The 26,436-nt window shown below is 36.8% G+C and overlaps 1 protein-coding gene and 2 pseudogenes across 3 annotated transcripts in view; all 3 read left to right on the forward strand.

The window, feature by feature from the left end:
• The window catches only part of LOC147424525 (caltractin-like), a 107,941-nt gene extending 106,453 nt beyond the window's left edge, over nt 1–1,488 (forward strand). For all 3 annotated transcript variants that reach the window (XM_086499726.1, XM_086499724.1, XM_086499725.1), the window contains exons 6-7: nt 1,068–1,170; nt 1,282–1,488. In XM_086499726.1, the coding sequence (XP_086355852.1) occupies nt 1,068–1,170; nt 1,282–1,343 (165 nt within the window). In that variant the 3' untranslated portion in view covers nt 1,344–1,488. The remainder of the gene's footprint in view (nt 1–1,067; nt 1,171–1,281) is intronic.
• A 9,679-nt stretch (nt 1,489–11,167) lies between these two features.
• LOC147424527 (uncharacterized) lies at nt 11,168–15,851 on the forward strand (annotated as a pseudogene).
• A 7,221-nt stretch (nt 15,852–23,072) lies between these two features.
• LOC147424528 (uncharacterized) lies at nt 23,073–25,820 on the forward strand (annotated as a pseudogene).
• Nucleotides 25,821–26,436: the final 616 nt, after the last annotated feature.

The raw sequence follows: 26,436 nt of genomic DNA on the forward strand, positions 1-26,436 counted from the left end.
GGTTTCTTCTTTTGCCTTAATTTGCTAAGAAAACCAGGGGTGGGGGGGGGGGGGGGGGGGGGGGGGGGGGGGGGGGGGGTATCTGGCTTTTATGTGAAATTGGGAATGAACACACACATGTGCGTGCGCGCACGTGCTGCATATGATGGTGTACGTCCACCACAAGGGGGTTTATGAAGCAACAAAAGCTGGTAGTATGAGTTTTTGGTGGGTAAAACTTTGTACTATTTTATAGAAAAAAACCTAAATATATAATAGTTTAGGTTATTCATCATATTTCATAAACATACAAGATCACAATTCACAATCCGCAAAGAAACTGTTGATCTTATGTATACAAGTCTCTCGCATTTGCTCTGGAAGACCTTTCCTACTCAGTCATTATCATGGTCTCGTGAGGCCTCAGCACTATCTAACACGGGGTCTTGATGAGGCCCGGGCGGTGGGATCGACGGTGGGGCTGGTTGCGGGGGAATCTCGAGGCCAAAGAACGGCTTCAAAAAAGTCAACGCCACGGACAACAGCTCGGGATTTGAACCCACCACCCCACGGATGGGAGCTAGGTGAGCTCACCATGCATGCGCGTGTGGGTTGTTGAAACGCATGTGAGTGCCCTTGATGATAAAGCTAGTTTATGTCTACCCCCCCCCCCCCCCCCCCCCCCCCCCGCCATGTCCTTGTTTACTTTTCAGCATCAGGCGCATTTGGTTTTGGTTTTGTGCCGACACTTCCCCGCCGTTGATCCCACCACCTTAGCTTCATTTAAGACCCTGTGTTAGATAGTGCTGAGGTGAGTCAGGTTGTTGGTAAAATATTCTGCTTTTCTAAGCTTCCAAGAGTGATTAATGGTCAAATCCATGTACGATATCTACGATGTTGTACTGCATTGTATTAAACGTGCGTACTGATTTGACGTATCTTACGGTTGTATGGTATGAATGGATCCATATATCGTACATATCCTATCTTGCATGATCTTAGTGACTTGAACATGCCCATTGCACGAGGTTTTAAACTGTACCATTTTTAAGCTGGCGGTGTAACGTTTCAACATGGGATGGTTGTAGGGAACAGTCACCTATCAGTACCTTAAAACTGCAGTGCTTCAACTGGGACTCAAAATTACCGATGAAGAGTTGTGGGAAATGATAGCTGAAGCGGACTATGATGGTGAGTGCCTGCTTGTAGGCATGCTTTTCTGCTTGCCCCTCGGCGGCTTTTGTTGTTGCACATTCCTTTGCATTAAACCTTTCTTTCAACCAGCTCTGACAATTTTTGCAGGTGATCGTCAGCTCAACAGGGAGGAATTTGTGAATATTGTCAAACAGACAGATCTCTTCTAAAACTGTTTGTTATATACATATATATATATATATATATGCATGCATGTCCATCACATTATTTTTTAAAAACAAAACAATTTTTCTATAAAAATAAGCCTTCATCTTGAAGCTACATAATGCTTTCCAATTGAGGTTTAGCTGTTCAGCAGGGACTTCTTGAGTCAAAAACACTCCCAATAATTCAGTGATAGTGAAAAGGAACTTGCTAATCCAGGTAATAAAAGCCACTTTTTGGAAAGGTACTTGAATTTTCAAAGAGGAATCATCCCTCCTAATTGGAAACAATGCCATCCCAAATGTTCACAAATTTGTAGAGGTTCAAAACTCACAGAACAAAGCTCTATTTTGGAGTAGAACACACACACATATTAGCCACCTAAAAGATAAATTTCATGCTTTCTTTCAACTTGAATAAGTAGTGGAAGCACCTTTACCTTAAGCTTAAAGGATTTCTTTGAGTGTTAGAATTGTAGGCCGTACCTTCAAATATCGAAAATGTAAGTAGCACACACACAAAACGCAGGAACTCTTGGTTCCTTTTCATTGCCATTGTATAGTGTAGGTCCTTTACAAAAGGAAAGAGTTTTTTGAGATTACTTTGGAAGTCTCATTTCAAGCTTTGTGCATAACCTCAAGTGAGATAAGGAGTGGAAGTAGTAGTTCAAAGCAACAAAACATTGCAAAATTACAAAGAGAAATCCCCTAATTTTTGAATAGGCACTAAGGTGTTGCTAGTCATTTGCCACTTAAAGAACCTTGAACTTTGAAACTTTGTTGAGAAGATTTCACTGCCTCTTATGGTGGTGATGTTTGGGGAGCATTTGCATGTTTGCATGTGCCTCCAAAAAGATAGTGTACTTTGGTTTCATAAAAGTTTTGATTCAGCCTCATTTTGACCTCCATTTTCATTACAAGCATTTTTGTGCAAACAACAACAGTTATTTAAAAAGTTGGCTCCTAAGTAGCACTCGATTGGTACTCGTAAGACTTTTATGTGCTCTTAGTGGACCAACTTTCTAGAGTTGTTATGATAAATTCGAAGTGAGTTTTGAAGTGTTTTATATTGAAAAGTTGGCTCATAAGCTGAAAAAAATCTCGCCAATATTTTGGACTAAACATTCCAATTTCAACATTGCTCTTGCAAAAGATTGTTCAAGCAGATTTATATTAAAATAATGCTATTTTTGCATTCTTATGAAATTACCTCTACCAATTTGCAGCATGTTTCCATGCTTTAAAGGAATAAAGGATGTTCAAATCTCAAATTGTGCCTTACATGCAAAAGAATCAGCCATGTGGCTTTATTGACAAAGTTTGGCTTTATCCAATTTCATAGCATTCGAGCTAGATATTTATTCTAGGGGAAATATAGCTATGTTCATGGATTCCATTTCATAGAACCATGTTTTCTTAGACTTTAATTTCAACAAGTATCCCATAAGCTAACAATGCAACATCAACATTCTTTTGTATTCATACAAAAAATAACCCCTCATTCTCCCATATGAATGTCTTTTCGTCAATATGTGTCGTTTGATATGAGAAGCATAATAAGTTTGACGCTTCTATGAGAGTGTCATCATGTCTCTACAAGTTGATTGTGGTAATAAAATTTTCAGGGGTTAGTAAAGCCACATTGTGGAAACCAATTTTCATAATTCAGTTTTAATACTTCATAATTCAGTCCAAACTTGTCATAGTGTGGCAAATACTATCAATAAACATATAATTAATGGCAATCACAAGTGTAGCTATTGAAATATGTATAATAGGTCAACAAATGAGAAAATTGTGATATTTTTGCACCTAGTTCTACATTTAAATTACAAACTTGTGGTGCTCTAGTAACAATAAACTTACATCAATAGTTCATTGAACTTTGTGGAAATAAAGTCTTCGGAATTAGAGAACTTTCTAAAGTACTTAGGATGGCATTAACCTAGAGGATCAGTTGTCCTTGATAAAACATAGTAATACATATAAGCTTACCATGACCAATAAAGGAAGTATTTCCAATCATACTTATGTTTCCCAAAAGAATAAATGTTCAAAATTTACACTATCAAGGCATCATGCTCTATAACTTCCTCGACTAACTAGTGGTGCACAACACTAGGGTAGAAAAATGCTATACCACCATCCACACCACTTGAAGAAAAAAAATATTGTTAAGACAAGAAGCAACACCGAAGAGAGAGTGTCGTACACTTGCAAGAAAAGCTAGAGAGCAGGACAAGTCGATGAAGAGGCCACCCAAAGCCACCAACCTCACAACCCTCTCATATCTCTATGATTTGCAAGCAAAATTCCTTTGCCACCATCGTGACATTATAGATCAACCATTTTTTGATGCACATTTATACGATGTAATTGATGAGGATATGGCTAAAAATGACCAAGCTAGAGGTATGTCAAGATGGTTGGTACAAACCTTGCGTAACAATGAATTGAGTGCATGTTGGAAGTCCGAGAGAATAGATGCTTAAACTATTCATTTTTCCTCACACACACAAGCAACAACCTCTCACCATCTCTCCCAAAACTCAAGTACACAAAGTTAGACACGGACACCCCCCCCCCCCACACACACAGAGAATAGACTTGATAGTAAAAGCATGTAAGAGAAGGAGATGTAAATATAGTTTATGTACACAAAGTTTAGCATAAGAGTTGAGAGAGGAGAATCTTGCACAAGAATGGCATAAAATTATAGCCCCCAAACTCCATGGTACCTCTTGTGAAGTTGACCTAATTTAAGTGCCAAGTATGTGAGGCCCTTCTTTACACTTTGATCCATGAGTGGTGGCTATCACTTATTGCATGACCCTTTATAGGGTGAAGTTCTCACTAAATGGATACAATGAAACCATATTGGCTTATTGGCAAAAATAAATAAAATGTTGTGCAAATATAAATGGCCGAGAGATATTATTTCTCCTCAGTTCTTAGAATTTCAATCTACACAACATCAATCTCACTATTAGTAAAAATAAAAGATTGCACGTAATTAACCATTACACGCTAGCTATCCCAATTGTAATGCTAACAAAAGAAGGGCGCCCAATCTCGTAGCATCCTTCCCACCAAGGATGGCAACTATCCTTAGTTGCTCAATAGAGAATCTATTGGACCGTGAGTAATGGAAAGAGTGAAAAAGATCTGAAAAGTTTAAAAAAAAAATCAATCATCCATTTAGCATCTTCTGTAGGGTGGTCATTAAAAATCAAAAGACAGCGGTTGTAAATCGTGCCAATGTGTGTGGTTGTGGTTTCATGATCAACTATTTGACCAAGGATGAGTCGCTCTTATTGATCTACAAGTGAAGGTGGATCATCATAAATGTGATGTGTAGATAGGGGTCATAAGAAACTAATGTGAAATACATTGTGAATGTGCCAATGTGAAAGTAATTATAGACGTAATGAAACATCATTTTTTACAATAAAATTCTTGAATGAACCATAAAAATGAGGGACAAGATTTACGTTTAATTCTTCGCTTTTCAATTCAAAACATAACATAATCACCTTCTTAAAACTCACATGCTTTGCAGTGTTTATTAGCATGCTTAGTGTGGCGTTCCAGTGAATACTTAAAAGTAGAATAAACACTTGAATACATGTCATGACAATTTGTAGTAAATGTATCCGTAGATAATGTTAGAAAGACGTGAAGCAAGAGTAGGAAGAGAGTTAACATACATAATCTTAAATGGAGATTTACCTGTAGCAGAGTGAGTGGTATTGTTATTAGGTAACTGTAAAATATGCGCACAATCATCCCATTTCTTTGGTTGATAAGAAACGTAAGTTTTCAACAAATCAATGATGATGCAATTAGTGACTTTCGTTTGACCATTAGACTCATGACGGAATGTAGAAGTAAAATCTAAGTAGTACCAATATTTTTAAAAATTATAGCCCAAAAGCACTACAAAATTTGGAATCTCTATCAAATATAATGATTTTTTAAAAACCATGATGAAGAAAGACAACTTTCAGAAAGAGAAATGCAGCTTGATGTGTTGTGAAACTTTTCTTGAATAGAATGAAGTATGCTTGTTTTGAAAAATGATCAATGATAATCCATATCAGAAAGACAACTATCAAATATAATGATTTTTGAAAAACCATGATGAATAAAGACAACTTTCAGAAAGAGAAATGTAGCTTGATGTGTTGTGAAAGTTTTCTTGAATGGAATGAAGTATGCTTGTTTTGAAAAATGATCAATGTTAATCCATATATATCATGCTTGGAAACAGTGAGTGGAAAACCAGTAACAAAGTTAACAAAAATTAGTTCTCAAGGTCTTTCAGGAATGGGAAGAGGATGTAAAAGACCTAATTTCTTACCTATTGCTACTTTAATCTTATGGCAAAAGAAACAAGAGGAAACATACTATTTAACATCACTTATCATGGCATGCTAATAAAAATCATGACATAAATTCTAAAAAGTAGCAGCAAATCCTATACATCCAACATAGGGTGGTATATACAACTCTTCAACGACTAATAGACAAAATGGTTTTGTGACACACAAATTTTGCTTAACAAAAGATTTTAATTTATTTTATGGTGTATTCTAGAAATGTGTGCACTGAATTGTCAAGCATACGCAACCATGTGATATTGAAATCATCAATTTGTGCATAAGTATTAGGCTTAGAATCAAATGAAGTACTTGGAATAATCAATAGATTATTAACAGAGGCTCTTTGACTCAAAGCATCGGTGCATTATTTTCTTTACCAGGTTGGTATTGAATGTTGGGCTAAAAAATTTGAATAAAATCACTCCACTTCATATGCCTGTCATTTATTAAGGATTAATGTAATAAATACTTGATAACTTTTTGATCAATTTTGATTATTAAATCAACACCCATTAAATAATGTGTTCTAATTTTTAAAGCATGCACTACAATAGTCAATTCTTTGCTATTGGCATCATACTTGGGAGCATAGCCCTCACCATAATTGGCTTCAACTTCATGATCGTCAGGAATAGCATCTTCGATGAGGTTAACTTGTGCACCATTTGGGCGATTGTTGTTGAATGATCTTTGGTTGGAATTATATGTGACTCCATTGGGTTGTCCATTAGAATAACCATTGCTCTCAGCAGCGTTGTTTGAGAACTTATCTGTATAATGGCCAAACTGAAACATTTAAAACATTTCATCTTTTTATTACCCTTGAAGGTTTAGTAGGGTGTTGATTGTTGAAAATATTTTGATTGCTCCTTGTTGCATGTTGTTGTTGTTGCTACTATGGGGCTGAGAAGGTATAAGAAAGGTGTCAAATCTGCATCTCTTGAAGATAGTACGGTTTTGATTTATGTTCCTATCAAAATTAGGAGAGAAAGGAACTCTCTTGTTATACGGTTAGTGTTAGTTGGTTGATCAGTGTAGAGTTGATTTCCACATTTCTTCTTATCTGCATTAAGAGCCAAGTTAATAGCTTTTGACAATAAATTTGGTTCAAACATGTCTATCTCAATACCAATTTACAGTGCTAACCCAGATATGTACTTATGCTTTAGTTTCCTGCGGTCGACATATTCAATGGCTTTTAGATGTATAAGATCTTTTACAAAATGATCAGTGTAAATCTATACACCTTCATTTCTACGTTGAAGAATTAAATCCCACTAGAGGCGTGTTTTAGCTTTATACTATGTGGGTAAGAAATGAGGTAGAAATTTATTTTTTAAAATACATGCTAAGTACGAGGTCTTCTACCGTTCTGTTTAATGGCATTCCACCATAATGCAACGCTACTAGTGAGATGATTTGATGCATATTGGACCATGTCCCGCTAAAAAAAGTCTTATCATGAAAATAGTCGTCTAATTGACTAAACCATGTCAAAATAGTATATGCATCTTAAGTGCCGTCAAAATCTTTAAAAGTGAAAACCTTTGTGCTAATTCTGTTTTGCTTTGGAGTAGGTGATGTTTTGGCTCATGCAATATGCAATAGCTTATCTTCTAATTCATGTCTTTGCAAGCGCTCATATGCAAGTGATTGTTGTAAATTTGTAAGCTATTCAGTAATAGAGAGTAGCTGTGGAAGGTGAGCCACGATGGCGTACTTTTCTCCTTTTTTACTTTTTTATTGTTTTTCTTCTTTTTTTCTTTTTTAAATATTTTTTATTTATGTGTATGTGTGTGTGTGTGTGTGTGTGTGTCTATATATATATTATTATTATTTTTATTTTTATTATTTTTTGAATAGCTACATATATGTAGATATGATCAATATGCAAAATAACACCTTCTTAGTGAATATGGGAATCCTGATTCCCATTTTGTAAATGTAGTGAAGTTTTATCCACGATATAGTACTTTGCTATGTGTTTCAATCATAATTATTCTCTTTCCAACCATAAAAATTGTTAATGAGGTACTACTTGTTGTATCTTCGAATTGTGTCATTAACTTATTATCATAAATGTGGATAAATGTGTAGAGAAAACTTTTAATAAGACCATAGATCTTTAGATCAAACTTTGGTAAGTTACTACGAGAACTTGGAAATGCACCCAAAATGCATTATTTTTTGAGTAATCACTTCAACTCCAAGAGATCCATTGTTGAGTAGGTTTGACATTGTGAGCAAAATTTTTACGTTGAACTATTTGATCAAGCCCAAGCAATGTCATGTCTCTCTAGAATTCTATACATGCATATTGTTTACTATAGTCCTTTCATATTATCCCAAAATCATCATCAAACTATATCAGCAAGATTGTGAAATGTCTAAATAAAAAAGAAAGGTACAATATGCTTGTTTACTTAGTTCACTAATGAGACAAGATACAAGAACAAATGATGGAAATAATATACAACTAGCAATGTGTGACAATGTGTTTGTGTACATAGAGCATTAAAATGCTTAAGGAGTACATTCACTCATACACATAGAGGTTAACTCTCCAATAAATTTTACATGGGTGACCACAACATGTATGACAACTGTGTTTGGCATGAAGCATGACAAGACTTTATCTAGGTCACTTATGACCATTACAATCCAAAAGGATGCAACCAAGTGTGATAAGTTCTTAAGTAAAGCTTTTTCTTGGGCATAAGAGTAGATTATTTTCTCGTTTAGAAGGTGGTGTTAAGAAACACCAAACAATCATACACAAATTAAACTAATTGCAAGTATATCTACTTAAAATAACAAAAGTACAAAATACAAAGTAATGTAAAAATGTGTTGTCAAAGGTGCATCTTGATGAAAATCTATTGTTCACTCTATCAGAGTGGAATTTACATCATGGGGCTTTGATATCATCCTTGGTGGGAATACATTTTTTGTAAGCTATCTATGAAACGTTTAACAGATCCTCCATTTATGTAACTCTTGTTATAGCCCAACTCTTGCATAGCTTCCATGTCCTTTAAAGTTGAGGTCAAAGGAAGTTTATGTAGCTTCGATCTTTGAGAACATTTGATGGCAAAAGAGCATGCTTTATTGTGGTCGTGATTGATGAAGTCAATCCTTGTGATAGAGAAGGCCCTTTAAAGCAAGAGGTGATAGAGGATTGAACAAATCTTCCATGCTTGGTGCCAAGACATTTGGATTGAACTGATTGAGAAGATGAGACATCACTATCGCTAGGTTTGGTCGAGCCATCAATAACACTCTTAAATTGCTCATACAATGCATGTCCAAATTGAATAGGCTCTTGACCATAGCAATAAAATTTGACAACCCCACATACATCACTTGACTAGCTTAATTGCACCAAGTATGGAAAAACTTCTTCAATCAAAATTGGATCCGCAACATTGACATCAAAGGAGGTGGGAAATGTACAATTCTTGACTGATTCCAAATATACTCAAGAGGTTTAAACATTGCTTCCACCCCCATCTTATCAGGTCGATATATGATGGTCTTTGAATTCTTGTGGCAATTTTCTTGATTCTATATCATGAAGAAAGGAAAATTCTTCATTGCATGAGTCTCTAAATACCTTATTATTGCCAACACGTTGTGGAGTAAAGCTGTTGACCAAATTCCAACATGAAATCTATCAAACAAGGCATTAAGAAACTCCATACACCCTGGCGGAAGAACCACCCAATTTTTACCAACTTGGAGACTTTGGAACTTTTGGGATTTTGCAAAACAACGTCATAACAGTAGGCCATTAAGATCCAAGATAACACATAGCTTTGATGTAGTTTCAGATACCGATGAAGTTGTCATGATACCATGTGGTGTATCTATCAAACCCCAAAAAGACATTGCTTAGTCAAAATTCCCTAATCATATCTTTCTTGGAGGCTTATGCTTGACAAAAAAGTACCATCTACAATTTCTCCTTGCAACCAAATAGTTTCACTCAACAATGCACATTTAAACAATTGTTTGAGGGATGATAACTCTCTTCTATACTTGACAATTATATTTTAAACTTTGGGTCATTAACAATTCGATGCAATAAGGCATATATGTATTTAGATGTTAAGTTTGCTCAAGTAGATGTCTTTTTCATATCCCAAGGATAAGTTGTACATATAGTTAGATCTACTATCATGGCCCATAAGTCATTTTGTACTATGTCAAGAATGTCTAGCCAAGGATTCTTCAACAAGGTAGATTTATACAAATGCACCTTGCTGATGTCTATAGCACGCTTGATTATTGACAACTCACACCTCATACACAAAGGAAGGTATAACACACTATTTAAAAAATAAATTCCTTTCATCTTTGAAGATGAAATTTGTGTCAAAAAGTCCTTGGTTAAATACCAAATACGTAGGTTTTGAGAATGTGAAGCAAACTTGCTCATTTGGGTTTTGAACACTTGAAAACACACTCACTTAGGTTTTGAACATGTGGACAAAACTTGCTCCCACTTAGTTTTTGACCATGTTGTCAGAACGAGTAGATGTATTGATTGGGTAAAAGTTTCTCTTTTGAGGTTTGAGCATTTAATAATGCACTTGCTTAGCTTTTCAACAAGTAGTAAAAACATTTTTAAATATTCTCTTTTGTTTTTTGACCACTCTTTTTGAACTATAACTACTCTCTCCACATGGTCAAAACCCATGTGAGTGTGTTCTGTCACATGTTCAAAACCTATGAGCGAGTGTATCTTCTTTTTGAAGTGCAATAGCTACAAATGACTTTTATATCTAATTGTCGTTGCATTCTCCTTTGAGCATGTGGTTAAGTTTTTTTCACTACCTTACAAATTTTGATATTTGAAAAATATAGCTAGAAATTCATCTGAACGCTTTTGACAAGATCATTCAGTTTCACTTCTTCAACTTGTGGCTTTTTAAGTAAATGGATAAAACACTTGCACAAATATTACTTAAGCCATTTAATCCTAGCAAACTCTCTATTTTGAGTGGTGTGAAACAAACAAAAGTGAATTCATAGGCAATAGTTGCTATTTTAGCTTTTGCTGCCATGTGATTATGATTAACAACAAATTGGAGCCACTACCTTATGACTCTTTTTTAATAACAGACCCATTAAGATGTATTGCAAACCAATTTGTAGTATGAAATAGTACATAAACTTAAGGGACACACTTGAGAGAGAGAGAGAGAGAGAGAGAGAGAGAGAGAGAGAGAGAGAGAGATGGCCAAGCTCACATACTTAGGGAGAGTGTCAAGAAGTATCTGCACTAAAGTTTTGACCATGTGGACAAAAGAGAGAGAGAGAGAGAGAGAGAGAGAGAGAGAGAGAGAGAGAGAATTGATCTTATTCGTGTAGGTGGAGTGAGGAGGAACATCCTCATTGCACTTTTGACCATGTGAAAACAGCTTTGGGAAATATGTGTGTGCGTGCATGCGTGCGTATGTGTGTGTGTGTGTGTGTGTGTGTGTGTGTGTGTGTGTGTGTGTGTGTGTGTGTGTGTGTGTGTGTGTGTGTGTGTGTGTGTGTGTGTGTGTGTGTGTGTGTGAGAGAGAGAGAGAGAGAGAGAGAGAGAGAGAGAGAGAGAATGATGAAACCATTCACACACACACAGACGAGTAGAATCACTCATTTAGGGAGAGTAAGGAGAACATCCTTACTCATGTTTTGACCATGTGCACAAAAGAGAGAGAGAGAGAGAGAGAGAGAGAGAGAGAGAGAGAGAGAGAGAGTGAGAGAGCACCAAATTTAGTCATTGAGGCTTTGAAAACCAAGTCACTTAGGGAAAACTAGGAGAGACATTCTCACCAAAGTTTTCAACATGTGGACATAACTGAGGGATGGAGAGAGAGAGAGAGAGAGAGAGAGAGAGAGAGAGAGAGAGATTACTTAGGGAGAGTGAAGAGCTAGGAGAGATAACCTCACTAATGTTTTGACCATGTCGACAAAAATGAGGGATTGAGAGAGAGAGAGAGAGAGAGATTTAGTTGGCTTCAAGGTTTCAAGACTTCCTGTAGTGTTCGAGGAAAATGGGCAGAATTCCTCACTTTCCCCTTGCTCTCAATCGACATTTTTGAAATTGAAAACAACACGATATTAAGCTGAGACACATTTTTCCACATCACTGACTTCCTATGACAATTTGGAGCAGCCATATTTTGATTTGAGCCTTGGAAAGAAGAGAGAGAGAGAGAGAGAGAGAGAGAGAGAGAGAGAGAGAGAGAGAGAGAGAGAGAGAGAGAGAGAGAGAGAGAGAGAACCCCTATATAGAGAGAGAGAGAGGGAATTTTAAATTTGATTTCAAAACAAAATGCTCCATGACCCCCCCTAATTTCAAAGTCCAAGAAATATCTAGTCCTCATTAATCTCTCTCTCACACACACACACACACACACATACACACACCTCACACCTCATTAATCACACACACACACATACACACACCTCTTTATAAAATGGTTGTCCTATTACTAGATACGGGGTTGTTGCAACTTGAGTCCACCGTTCAACATAGGGCTAGGTCGCCTGCACGATGCTCTCCTACCTTCCTCATGACAAAAAATTGGATCTTTCTCACTGACCTAATAATCATCAAGTGCAATAAAAGCATTGATTTGATGTTCCCAAGCAGTTTTCCTGCTACAAAATGGGAGGCTTTTGGCGTGCAGCACAAACAAGAAGTTTTTTGCGCTACAATTTTTGCAAGAAAACAAAAGTGCACAGTAGTTCATGTTGATGTAGATATTTAAAGAGACAGCGTTGGGCGGAAGGTGACCGGTTAGAAACATACATACATACATATATATATATATATATATATATATATATATATATATATATATATATATATATATATATAGAGAGAGAGAGAGAGAGAGAGAGAGAGAGAGAGATCTAAAAGGGCCGTATATTAGGTGTGTTTTCACCTTGATATATATATATACAAACACACACACACACACACACACACACACACACATATAATTATGTATATATGTGAATACATATATACATGATTATACATACACACACACACACACACACACACACATGTGTGTGTGTGTGTGTTATGCAATATGCTATGCATGTGTGTACATATTTATACATATGTGCACGGACACACATATGTGTGTGTGTCATGCATGCTATGCATGTGTGTGTACGTATTTATACATATGTGTATCTAAAATACATATGTAAATATGCATAGTTGTAGAAATGAATGTGTTTGTGCATATGTGTGTGTGTATTTATTTATTTATGTCTATATATTTATATAAATATCAATATTGTATAGTCTAGTATGCTATGCATGAACATATGTGTGCGTATGCATGCATATGTGCGAGTACGTCCGCATACATATACACTTCCATATTTATTTCTTTCTTTCTTTCAAAAATATCCTTCCATTAGTCAATGCATATTTGCCCATATATCTATATTTATTTACATGTCTATGTGTATATAAATGTCATATATCTGTTTGGTACTTACTGTACATATAGGGATGTAGGTTTTGGTCTAATACTCCTTGGCATGGACCTCAAGTTTTTGCCACGTGGTTAAATCTTGAGGCTATTGGTACAACACAAGTTATCTTAAATTAATCATACAGATTGAATAGCTTCAAACCCATAGCCTTGACATGGGCCTTGAATGTATATGATGATCCTTAGCATGGACCTCAAGTTTTTGCCACGTGGTCAAATCTCGAGGCCACACTATGATGGTACACCCCAAGTTATATTAGCCAAGTAAACATAGGGTGTAATAGAAGTGGGGTTTGGTAGATTGAATAATTGCAAACCCATAGCCTTGACATTCCTTAAATGTGTACTTTTGGCGTAGGCCTAGAGTTTCTGTCACGTGGCCAAGTCTTGAGTCTACTCTGAAGGTATACCTGAAGTAATATTAGATGACTAAACATAAGGTATATAAAAGTGGGATCCGGTCCATTGAATGACTAGGAACCCATACACTTTCCATGGCCCTTTAACGTGTGTAATACGCTTTGGCATGGACCTCAAGTTTTTTCCATGCGGCCAAATCTTGAGGCTACTGTGAAGGTCCATCTCAATAGATTTTACTGCCTATTTACATGCCTATGTGTATATAAATTTTATATATCTACTTTGTGCTTACTGTACATAGAGGGATATAGGTTTGTTCTTTAATACTCCTTGGCATGGACCTCAAGTTTTTTCCACGTGGTCAAATCTTGAGGCTACTAGTACAACCGATGTTATCTTAACTGAGTAAACATACAGATTGAATAGCTTCAAACCCATAGTCTTGACATAGGCCTTGAAAGTGTATGATGATCCTTAGCATGGACCTCAAGGTTTTTCCATGTGGTCAAATCTTGAGGCCACACTATGATGGTACACCCCAAGTTATATTAGCCAAGTAAACATTGGATGTAATAGAAGTGGGGTTTGGTAGATTGAATAATTACAAAACCATAGACTTGACATTCCTTAAATGTGTCTAATAACCCTTGGTGTACTAGGCCTAAAGTTTCTATCACGTGGTCAACTCGTGAGTCTACTCTGAAGGTATACATGAAGTGATATTAGCCGACTAAACATAAAGTATATAAAAGTGGGATCCACTCCATTGAATGATTAGGAACCCATACCCTTGACATGGCCCTTTAACGTGTCTAATACGCTTTGGCAGGACCTGAAGTTTTTTTCCACGTGGTCAAATCTTGAGGCTACTATGAGGGTACATATTAGATGAGTGATAGCGTGTAATATAAGTGGAGGGTGGTACATTCTATGATTGCAAACCCATATCTTTCACATGTTACTTTAATATTTCTAATAATCCTCAACATGAGCTTCAAGTTTGTGCTACATGGTCAAATCTTGAGACTACTCTTGCATTGAATGTTTTTTTAGGTATCTTTCCAAAAGTCATTCAAAGTGGAGACCTTGTAGACCTCCTCATTGGAGACAAGGTGGTTGCAAATGGGAGTGTATTTTCAACCAAACCTAGTGTTTTGTGGCCCCGGGGGATTCACCATGGTAAACTTACTGCACCACGTAAGTGTAGGGGAGGGGGGGTTTTTTACAAGTTACATAAGCATATAAGCTAGGGACAGGGCCCCAATAATTTATCTCCCAAGCTTAAAAATAACGGAGGGGGTATCATATTTATTTGGGGGGGGGGGGGGGTGAGAAAAGGGAAAAATGAGAGGAAGTTTTTGTGTTTCAAAATCATGGCTTTCCAAAAGAGGCTGCCCTTGAACTTGTAAGTCACTAGCTACAAAGATACATGCAAGAACTAACACTGCTTTGTATCAATTGCTTGTTTTGTGATTATAGTTCATTTGTTGAGGGATGAAAGCTATAAAGAGCTTGTACAGATACAAATTTACACGAAGAAACTAACACAACTTTATATCCATATTTTTGAGTAATTTAGATGGGTCACAATTGGACGAGGAGCTAGAGTGCAGGCTGATCGGCACATATTTTGAAAGTCAAACTAAGACACATTGAGGGTACATCTAGTTATCAACAAAAGTGGTTCCTTAGTACGTTGCCAATCACTATGCTACACACTCTTTGACTAGATTTACTCAGTTAGATAATGTGAGACCTAAATTTATTAATGTAAGGTAGGGGTATGATAGTTTTCTTCATTGATTGATGTATAAGCATTGAAAGGGGGGTCATATTCCCTAATATAAGTCGTACATAGGGGTTTTATCAAAGTTGTTCGCTTGCAAATGGCGTCCCATTTTGTACATAGAATGGATCCCCCGGGTTTGTGCCATGGTGAATTACTTGGAGATGGTAACTTGTCAGTGTCTATTGATCATTGCCATGACTCTTTTTCTTGCTTGCCCTTTCCAGCAATTCATGCATCGATGGTTGGTGGGTTTGCAAAATGGGAGAGACAAAATGTCAAGCTTACAGGGAAATGTGGCATGGTTAGTATGCCACATGATGAAGTGGATGTGGCCCTTGAAGGAGAACATATGGAGGAAGTTGACTACGGAGATCAATTGCGAGAGAGTTGGAAAGAGTGTGTTGTCTTGCTTTGGTCAGAGGCTTACAATGAAGGAACAAGGACGAGTTCAAGTGACAGCATTACTTTAGTATGATGGCCTATTAAGAGGGTTACCTTCCAAGAAGGATCACCATTGCTTGTTAAACCATTGGGCAAAGAACTTGTGGATGAAGACACATGCAAGGAGATGGACAATGTGGATTATGCGGCTGCAAATTTTGTTGCAGGGACAAGGTCACTTTTTGTACACAAGCAAACTTATTGTATGGCTAATAGAAAGCCTAGGATTCTTGCTCTTAACACTAGAATGGTAACCTAACAGGACATAAAAGTGTCCTTTCAGGGTTTTGGGAAAAAATTCCAAAACCATAGTAGATCCACTCATTTTCAAAAATCCTTTCATGAGCTTATAGTTCAATAACTACTACATATGGAAAAAATGAGAAACTTGTAATTTTTCTCATCCCTTGGTCACTACAAGCCTCCAAAGTTGATGGACCAGTGCATTTTACCCAAAACAGCAATTGCTTACGGTTGATTGCATATAAATAAGAGTGGAGATTTTTGTAGGACATGAGATAAAATGCCCCGTTAACTTCAATGGGTTGGTGACCAAAACATATGGTTGCTTTTACCTCACTAATGTTTTTTTGGGCAAAAAAAATAGGTACAAAAAAGTTGCATTTTTGCCATTATGCGGACCTATCATCAAAGTTTCTATAGTCACGCTCAATACAGATACTATATACATGTTTTCTTAGTTCCCTTTGGGCCTCTGGATTCAAAAGGAGCCATGGAGCATGTCAAAAGGATAATGGATCTCTTACAATTGGAACCTTGGGGGCAATGATAAAGTGCTACATACAGCAAACATGAAAAAACTGGGTTTAGCATTATGACCTCTAGAAACCCATAGAAAGTACTCAATATCTAGCCAAGTTTGTAGTCTATGATTAGATATGGTTACTACCTACAAAATACACACAATTGGCCTAAGAAACTAGCAATATTGAGAAAGTTATACTTGCTACTCTAAAATGTATCGTATTCTTCAGCAACCAATCAAAAAACTCAACCATCATCATACTATGCTATATAGCATATTAGGTCCCCCAAAACTCAAGGAAGATTAGCTTTATGTTATACATTACACTTACACAATCAAAATTGAATTTGAATATCAAGAAAGCCACCAAAAAATTCATAAAAGTGCTAATTTTGGCCAAAAAACAGGATTATGCAATTCTTGTAAATTGGTCATAACTTTCAATTTTAACACTTAGCTCTCCCTACAAGCATCAAAACATGTTGAGAACTATGAAGGCCTAACCTCTAGCCATCTAAACCTCACAAACATGAAGTTTAGACTGGTACAGTTGCCAAAAATTGAAAAAAAAGCCAAAAACAGGACCCGTTTTTTCACACAGTTTAGGTTCAAAAATGTTCTGCAAGTGTAAGGTTAATGGTGAGATCGATACTCAAAAAAAAATGATAAGTTTTTTTCAGCTCATAATGCAACTTTGTGGATATATAGCACCTAGAAATTCATTTTCATACTCTTCAAATAATTGAAGCAAAATGGTCACTTAACAGGACACAAAAGTGTCCAAGGACATAAAAGTGTCCTGTTACCATTCTAGTGTTAAAGCTTCAAAGGCCAGGATAAATGTTGTCTAGATAAATGTGGCCAAATATCAAGTAGAGAAGATTTGCTCAACTTGCGAAAATATTTTTGGTGTTTGCAATAGGAGGAACGTACAAATTATGTGTATGACACACTTGATTGTGAAGGTTGTATGTGGAAAAGCATGGTAGGAGATGCATGGTATACCAAGAACATCTTTTTATAGGTACAGAGCTCAATTTGAGCAAGGTGTGAGGAGGGCAACGCATGGAAACAAAGGGACAATAAGAGCGGGTTGAGATCACACAGAGATGGGAAGAGCAATTCTTAGAGACTTTGTTGAGAAGAATGCAGAGAAAATGCCACATAAAAGCCGCACAATGCATGATGGAACATGTGAAACGCAATTAGTCATCCCTGACATCTACAAACAAATAGACATATGGATAGAAGTGAATAAGACCTTGGAACAAGTTGGAAGTAAGAAAGTGTCAATATCTTCATTAATCGGATATGGAACACAGAGTTCAATCATGTTAGTCTTGCAACAACAAGCGTGTTCTCCAAATGTGCTATTTGCTCAGAAATAAAGGACAAAATGGCATCAACAAAGTGTCTACAAGAGAGTAATGCACTTTTAAGGAAGCTTCGAGTTCACATGCTACAACAACAAAGCTATAGAAATTTTTACTATGGTTGGCACTTGGCATCTCAGTTGGAACCACAAACAAACTTGTGCATCATACATGACATGATGGACCAAGCAAAGGCTGCAATTCCAAGGCTAGGTGAAACTCAAAGCAAACAGATAGGCCTCCTTAGCTTCCAGTCTCTTTGACTGGCATGATTACGCATGGACATGGGCAAGGAAGATATGGTCACTTTGCAGTTGATTTGTGGCCACATGACCCAAACTTCACAATTGGCTCTCTATCTCTATGCTTAAGAAATCTAGAGAGATTGGATAGTCATGAAAAGGGTGACCTTGAGCTAGATGGAATGCCAAGGTCGACTTCTATAGTGCTTCAATCTCTAAATTCCAAGAAAGCACTAGATCATCATAAAGGGATCACACAAGTATCAATATGTAAAAATGAAGATGTAGGGCGTGGTGATGTCTATGGCTTAAAAAAGTTTCCTGATAACTTACTATTGCAATTGGATAATTGTGGGTAAGAAAACAAAAATAGCTATCTATTTGCATTTTTGTCATTGCTAGTTGCACAAGGGACATTCAAGATGATCCAGTTGGGTTTTTTAATGGTGGGTCATACACACAAAGACATTGATGCAATTTTTAGTAAGTGAGATGTAGAAGCTAAGGACAAGCATGACTTTTACATTTCCACATCTCATGGAACATTTCCAATCATGTGAGAGCACAAAGCCTACTCCATTTCTTTTAACGCATGTGCCAGATTTTATAAGCTATATTGAGGACCACTTGTGTGATTCAAAGGAAGCTCTTGTGGGGCACTCAAAACCTCTTCAATTTAGGTTCTATATGCAGGGTGAGTTTCCTGTCATGCAATACAAGATGCATCCAAAGTCAATGGATTGACTGCCAAGAGAAGGTGGCAGTGAATTGTAGGAAGCACTTGTCATCCTCTTTGCCATGTCCAAGAAATCTACTCCCATGGAAAAAAGAAAACATGAACTTTTTTTGAAGCAATAAAATAGTATCATATCCATCCTCAATAACAACACCTTGACTCTTCCTCTCCTTTGAAACAATTGAAGAAAACCTACATGATGCATCCCAAGAAAGTTAAACCAATAATAGTTAAGAAATTAACAAATTCAAGGAACAAAACTGAGTTTCTCATACCCTTTGGTTTGAACAAGTGGCATCATTTCTTCCAAAAAATCATTGAATTGTCCATCGGATGTAACTTCAGCTTCCTCACCAATCAAAGAGTTAAGCACAAGTTGTTGCGCCACCAACATTTGAATTTTTCTTGGGCCACCCTTTTCAATTTTTATTACTATGTCTACCAGTTTCTGCACTCTTGAAATAGCAGCCCTGGAGGTTTCTGCCTTAACATTATGACAATGTTTACCAACATGTATTGCCAGTCGCAACATTGTACCATCTCTAGGCAAAACATAATAGATTTTGCAGGGACAAGTAGCAACACAAGTAACAACCTTCTGACAATAATGACAAGTTATTGTTGTTTTCTCTTCCATTGCAAGATAGTCCTTCTTGACCTGTCTGTCCAAATATACATGAAAATCTCTTATATTAAATTCTTTTTCTTTAATATAATGAGGACATGTTGAATAATTGCATTGCATGCATCCCAAACAATGGCTTAGACGAACTGTGCATGTTATCGACATGGTTGTAACAGATGGGCGAGTCCACAAGTGACCATCAAAGTGTTGTTCCATCCCTGACATTTGTTTTGTTTTATCCTGAGTTGCAGGCAACTCAAAGCACCAATTTCCATCATAATGTTGCGGAAGTTTAGCAACTTGCAAAGGAGCTCCACATAATGTTAATAGATCCTTTAACTTTTTTGCCCTTGGATTTTGTTGAATCCAAATGACAATTGACTAAGTTTTGCGATGTCCTATATCATGACCGCTACTTTCAAGATGCACAATGCTTAAAACCTTTTTGGATATCTCTTTATCATTTTCTTTCTCACTGTCAGATACCTATATAAATGTGTCTGAATGAAGCAACTCAAACAAGCTCGACAAAGATCCATATATTAAGAAATGCTGATGACCTTCAACATCCCACTGTGGTTGCAATAAGACTTTTGTTAGGCCACAATCACTTTAAAAAAGAGCAGATAGTGATTGAAAATGGCAAGATGGAGGCAGCAAGCTCTGCAAATAGTAAGCACTCAGGAACAATGAGTTTCCCCTCAACTGAATGTCGTGGTTGACTATCTGACCACCAACCTTCCAAGTTATTGTCACTTTCATGTTGGACATATTATCTCAAGCAAAAGATTACAGGGTGGAGATGCGAGAAAACTGTGGTGGGTTAAGTCAAGGTGGTGAAGGTTAATGAAAGTGAAAGATTGGTAGGTAGACGAAAAGACCCATGGATTTTGTGTATAAGACAGTTGCATAATATATTGTGCATTAACACAGACGGCTCAAAGAATAATAAAATCATAATTGAAGAATTGCATTTAAACTGGCTAGTACGTCATTTAATATATGACGGTTGTGAATGCATGTGCATTCAAACTGGTAAATTATAATTTTTAAATATGTACATTCTATAATTTTGTGCTTGCTAGTGGAATTTGTCATCAAATTTAGCGGGCCATTTAATTTATAAATGGTGGTTCAATGACTGCATTTAATGCAATCTAATAGTGCCTCCATCTTGTGTGTGTGTGTGTGTGTGTGTGTGTGTGTACAATTTTGACATTTTAACCATTCGCAATCAATTTAATCATTAGTATCTCAAAACTAGGAAAAAGTAACGTCAAATTTGACTCAAAATTAGTGTGATTTGAGTGTGCTAATACACACACACACACACACACACACACACACACACACACACAGAGGTAAAAAATGTAGCATTTTTTCTATTTAAGTTATATATATGTATCCATCTTGTGTGTGTGATCTGTGTGTGTGTGTGTGCGCGTGCGCGCGCGTGTGTGTGTGTGTGTACATATATATATATATATATATATATATATATATATATATATATATATATATATATATATATATATATATATATATATATATATATACACACACACACACACACATGACTGTGTGTGTTTAAGTTACATATATAACGTAGCATTTTTACTATATATTAATTCTATTATTTCAATTAGTAGCTTGGTATAGAATTATTTATGTGTTGGTTTAATGTATATATTTTATAAATATCTCACATTTAAATTGAAATGAAATTGAAATGAAAGTGAAGTGAAGTGAGAATGAAAGTGAAGGAGGTTGTTTTGTTGTGAAGAAGAAGGAGTAGAAGAAGAAGAGGTACTCACGCATCCATCTTGTGTGTGTGTGTGTGCACGTTTTCTACTCACAAAGGTGTGTGTGTGTGTGTGTGTGTGTGTGAGAGAGAGAGAGAGAGAGAGAGAGAGAGAGAGAATGTATGTGTGTGTTGTAGCGCGCTCATGTCCGATCCGCCGGAGGAGCTCCATTAGGAGCTCAATTGGGGCTCCATTGGAGCTCCCCCATGCCTTGAAAGGCATGGTGAGAAGGTAGCGCACGCTGCCCTCTCACCATGCCTTTCAAGGCATGGAGGAGCTCCATTAGGAGCTCCATTGGGGCTCCATTGGAGCTCCCCCATGCCTTGAAAGGCATGGTGAGAAGGCAGCATGCGCGCTGCCTTTTCACCATGCCTTTCAGGGCATGAAGGAGCTCCAATGGAACCCCAATGAATCTCTTAATGGAGCTCCTCCGGGCGAACATACATGCATACACACCCACACACCCACACACTTGCATTCACACACACAACCACACAGTAACACACACACATTATACTTGCACACACACACATAGTGACAATCATGCATACACACACACACACACATTACACTTGCACACACACCCACACATAGTAACAATCATGCATACACACACACATTACACTTGCATACACACACACACACTCAGTAACAATCATGCATACACACACACATACAGTAACAATCATGCATACACACACACAAACATACACACACTTGCATTCACACACTTACAATGATGCATTTTCATACTACACAACCAAGCACAAATAAACTCGTTGTAGTAAACTTGTTGTAGTAAACTCGTTGTTGTAGAGCAGAGCTAAACAAATGTTGAAGTGGATTTATATTGACACATATTGAAGTGGATTTGTATTTGTTTCTTCGCGTGAGCATTGTGGTGCTATATGGAAGCAAGTTTGACATGGGAATTTTTTTTATTTGCATTTTACGTCGTTATGCTGTCAAAATTTTGAAGTTTCTATTTGTATTGTCATTGCTAAGAATATTTTTGTTGTTTATTATGGTTGATAGATTATGGTTCATATACCATCTCAACGTGGCAGGACAGGTATCTCTCAAAGTAAGTTCAACTATATTAAGCTATTTGTGGTCTTTTTTTTGTCTATACATACTAAACTAGTTGTGGCCTTATTGTTTTTTGCTGTTAGGAGTAGGATACACATTAAGGTCTGGCACTACTGGAAATACGGCCAATGCATGATCTTCCATTGCTTCTTCCAATGTCCATCAGAAGGAAGATATATTGGGTGATGTGCATGAAGAAGAGGAGCTCATAGATATTCATGCTATACAAGGTGGAGTGGTTGCCTAAAGCGTGTATGAAGCAACGATAATTTTTGCTAAACTTGCCGATCATCCTATAGTGTTTGGAAAGGATGTTCATGGTCGCATATTGGAGGAGATTGTAGAGGGTTTTATTGTAAAGAGAGGTAGGGAACCTCCTCGCATTCCTCTCTGCAGATTGATGGAAAACAAATCCATTAGAGCGGTGGGTCCAGGCACTGAGGGCTTGGTGAAAAGGTTTGAGATGTCTGGATACAGTGTGCTTGGAGCTCCATTTTCTATGTCAGCCTGGCCATGATCAACATTATGTTTTCGAATTATACAAAGAAGAATGGGGGAGTGGGAAGACTTAAGGGGAAAAAAATTTATTGTTTGGGATGGCAATCACCGCTTGAAAACTTGGATGCGCTTGATAAAAACACGTAAGTGATTTGTTTTTTGTTTAATATAAGGTTGTTTTATATTACTCTATGCTTTCTAATTTGCCCTTTTGTTGTTGTAGAATTTTCAATGATAAGGTGGAGACATTGTTTTGTCAAGTGTCAATTTGTCTATGTCGATAGAAGTGCAGAGGGGGAGCTTATGCTATCTCTACGCTCTGAAAATGAGTAGGCTCATTTGTTGTTTTTAAATACATTGCTATTTCTTTATTGATGTCATTCTCTTGCCATTTAATTTAAGATATTGTGGTTTAGGATTGGTAGAACCATTGTGAGCACAAATGTTGGTCAGGAGATCTTCTTGTTCCAAAAACTAGCCGTGGAAAGCAAAGATTCTTTAATAAAAGACTTTCCCCAAGATTGGATTCGATGGATAGAGGTAGAGCTTGCTTGCGAGAAGAAGGCATCTAAAGGGAGTTGGTACAACTCTCCTCCTCTTTTATTGGCAATGTTCATATGAAAGGTACGTTTTTACCTTAAAGTAGACTTTTTACTAGTGATTTCTAAAGTTAGGCATAATTTTGTAAAATCTTACTTTTTTTCCTACTTGCTCTACAAAAGGAAGACTTTGACATGTCTCTTATTAAAAAGATGCAAGAGATCAATGATCCATCGATTTCAGTGCCAGAAAAGGAAACGATTGCTCAAGGAAGAGTAGAAAAAATATTCAAAGAAAGAGCTTATAAGGTAAACACTTTCTCTTCTCACCACTCATGTTTGAATTTCTACAAAATTGTAAGTTGACATGTCATTTGGATTGGATTTATTGGATTGAAATTTTGATTTTATTTTATTTTGTGCAAATGCAACATAGATGTTGGCCATTGCCAACCCCACTAATGGCCAATGGTTCTTCTCTTTGTTATTTAACTTCAATTGGATAAGAGACAAGGATCAGGTGGGCCTTACAAGAGGCAAGTTCCACTCTTTGGCAACTTCTAAAATATCACCGAAGAGGTAATAATCCTTGGCTCAAAAATGCACATGAAATCATCGAATGAATCAATGCATTTATGGTTTTTTTATTGTTTTCTCTATAGGAAAAAGAAAATATTGCACTCTTTGATGCGTTGCCGTGTAGATGATGTTACTTCTGAGCGTTATTTTAGTGCAATGAAATTTAGAATGTACTTGCGTAAAGAATGGTATCGGGGAAGTATCTTGAAGCAATATATAAGGATCAAAGGGAAAATGATTGATGAAATGTCGGAGGGCTTTGAAGCATGGTTTCATCACCAGTTGAGGGAGCACATTGATAAAGCTTTTGTGGAGCTTTGGAGTAAGCTCAACACAAAAGAGTCGGATGAAAAAATTCTAGAGCTCATGGAATCTTTGAGGAGAGTATTATTCAGGTAATACAATTGATATTTTTATGGTTGATATTCTATTTTTCACTTAAAGTTTGTATAATAAATAATTCACTCGGTAAAGGAGCTCAAAGAAAGTTACATGCATATCATATAGATGGCTAATTTAGCTTTATGCTCAAACTTTGTTGGAGAAGTTGTCAATTGTTGTTGAAAGTTGAAGGGACCTCTCTTGTGAGGAGTGTATGCATCCACTATGGATGAGAGATTATGGTTTGCTTGCTTGGAAAATTGAGTATTGCCCTTGGTGCTTAGATTACACTCGAGGCACCCTACCACGTGACGAAGGGAACTTATATAAAGGTTATTTTTTGGCATTTATAAAAAGTACAAAATTGTTAAAGTGCTCATACTATTTAGAGTATGTTTGTGGTGAGAGTAATATATTTTTATTTTCTTTAGAGCACGTTCTTGAAAGAAATGAAGAGGGTATTGAGGAGATTGGCTCAGCTTCCAAGAAAGCCACCTCTTGAAAAAGAGTAAACACTAGTACAGTCTCCTCTATAAAGAGACGATTGGAGTTTGTTAAATCCAAGAAGCCCAAGAAGTCACCCAAAAAGAACAAAAAAGGTGCTCAAGGTTCCACATGTAAACTTGCTTGTAAAGATATCTAGCTGTCACTTTCTGTCTACTCAACAAGTTTATTTTATTTTTAGATTATGCAATGCCTTCCATAGATTATGATGTGACTAGTATTGGCAACATGCTAGATGTTTATAAAATTTCTCTCGATGATGAAAAATGGTAAATACATGTGAGAATAAAGATTGACTATGTGTGGTGTGTGGTGTGAATGTTTGAAATACATGTGTTTGATCGTATGCAGGATCTTGGATTTTCTACATTCAGCCAATGTTGATGGGGAAAAGAGCAATGAAGTGGCCTCTCTTTTGTTTGCGGATTTTTCAACAAATTTTAAAGTTGAGAAATTTTTGGAGAACGAGGTGTGCATTCTTCAACTTACCTCAATGGGCACTTTATGATAGTTTTGGAACTTTAAATAAATTAACAATGCGTAATATGCAGGTCCCTCCATGGAATCAATTCTCTCAAAAATTAAGTAAGAAAATGGCCATAATAGCTTCTAAGTATGTGGCAGACAATGGGTGGTACATCACCTTAAGCTCCACTAATCACTTTGGGATTATGTCTAGCCATGCCATTGAGATAAGATTCAAAATGATGCACACCATCCTTATTTTGATCCCTGATGGTTATGTGCGAAAGACCATTGAGATTGAGAGAGTAAGTAAAGTTACTTGGTGATTGAAAAAGCAAGCTCATAGTTTTCTTCAATTAGATCACATTCTAATTGTAATTTGTAGGTGGAAACACTATTGCTAGGATTGTTTTATCATAAGGGTCAACGTCCTATCTATGATCGACGAGATGGAGAGAGCATGGATAACAAATCTTTCGATGCCAAGTCCGGAATACTGGTGGAGCGTGTTGATGGAGAGTACATTGGAGGACCTGCTCTTAGAGGTGCCGCCGCCAACCGTAGCCTTGACTTCTTTTGGTAAGAAGATATGCTTCCTACTATGTCTTGTTAGAATATGTTACATAAAGTAAAAATACGCATGTTTCTTTTCTTTTTTTAACTGGCTCGTGCGGACATTTACAGCGGAACGCACCTACATTGTTGATATCTTTTCTGGATGTGGTGGCTTGGGCCATGTTTGCATTGAGTTGTCTAGACAATGCCTCTGCATAGATAGTGATTCGCAGGTCTTTCAGCAACATCTTTCACGCTTCAAGGCTCCATGTGTAAGTGCTATTCCAGTAGTTGATGCAGATAGCAATGAGGAGACCAACTGGCAACAATATGAGCCCGGATCACACTACCCTTGATTGACATCAACATTGGTATTATCTATGGTGTTTTCTAGTTTATGATTTGTATGGGACGACGTGTTTGGGTGCCACTTTTTTGGTATGATTGAAGACATGCTGTTGGTGT

This window comes from Adiantum capillus-veneris, chromosome 25, assembly GCF_014529385.1.
Source record: "Adiantum capillus-veneris isolate H3 chromosome 25, ASM1452938v2, whole genome shotgun sequence".
Classification (NCBI taxonomy): Eukaryota; Viridiplantae; Streptophyta; class Polypodiopsida; order Polypodiales; family Pteridaceae; genus Adiantum; species Adiantum capillus-veneris.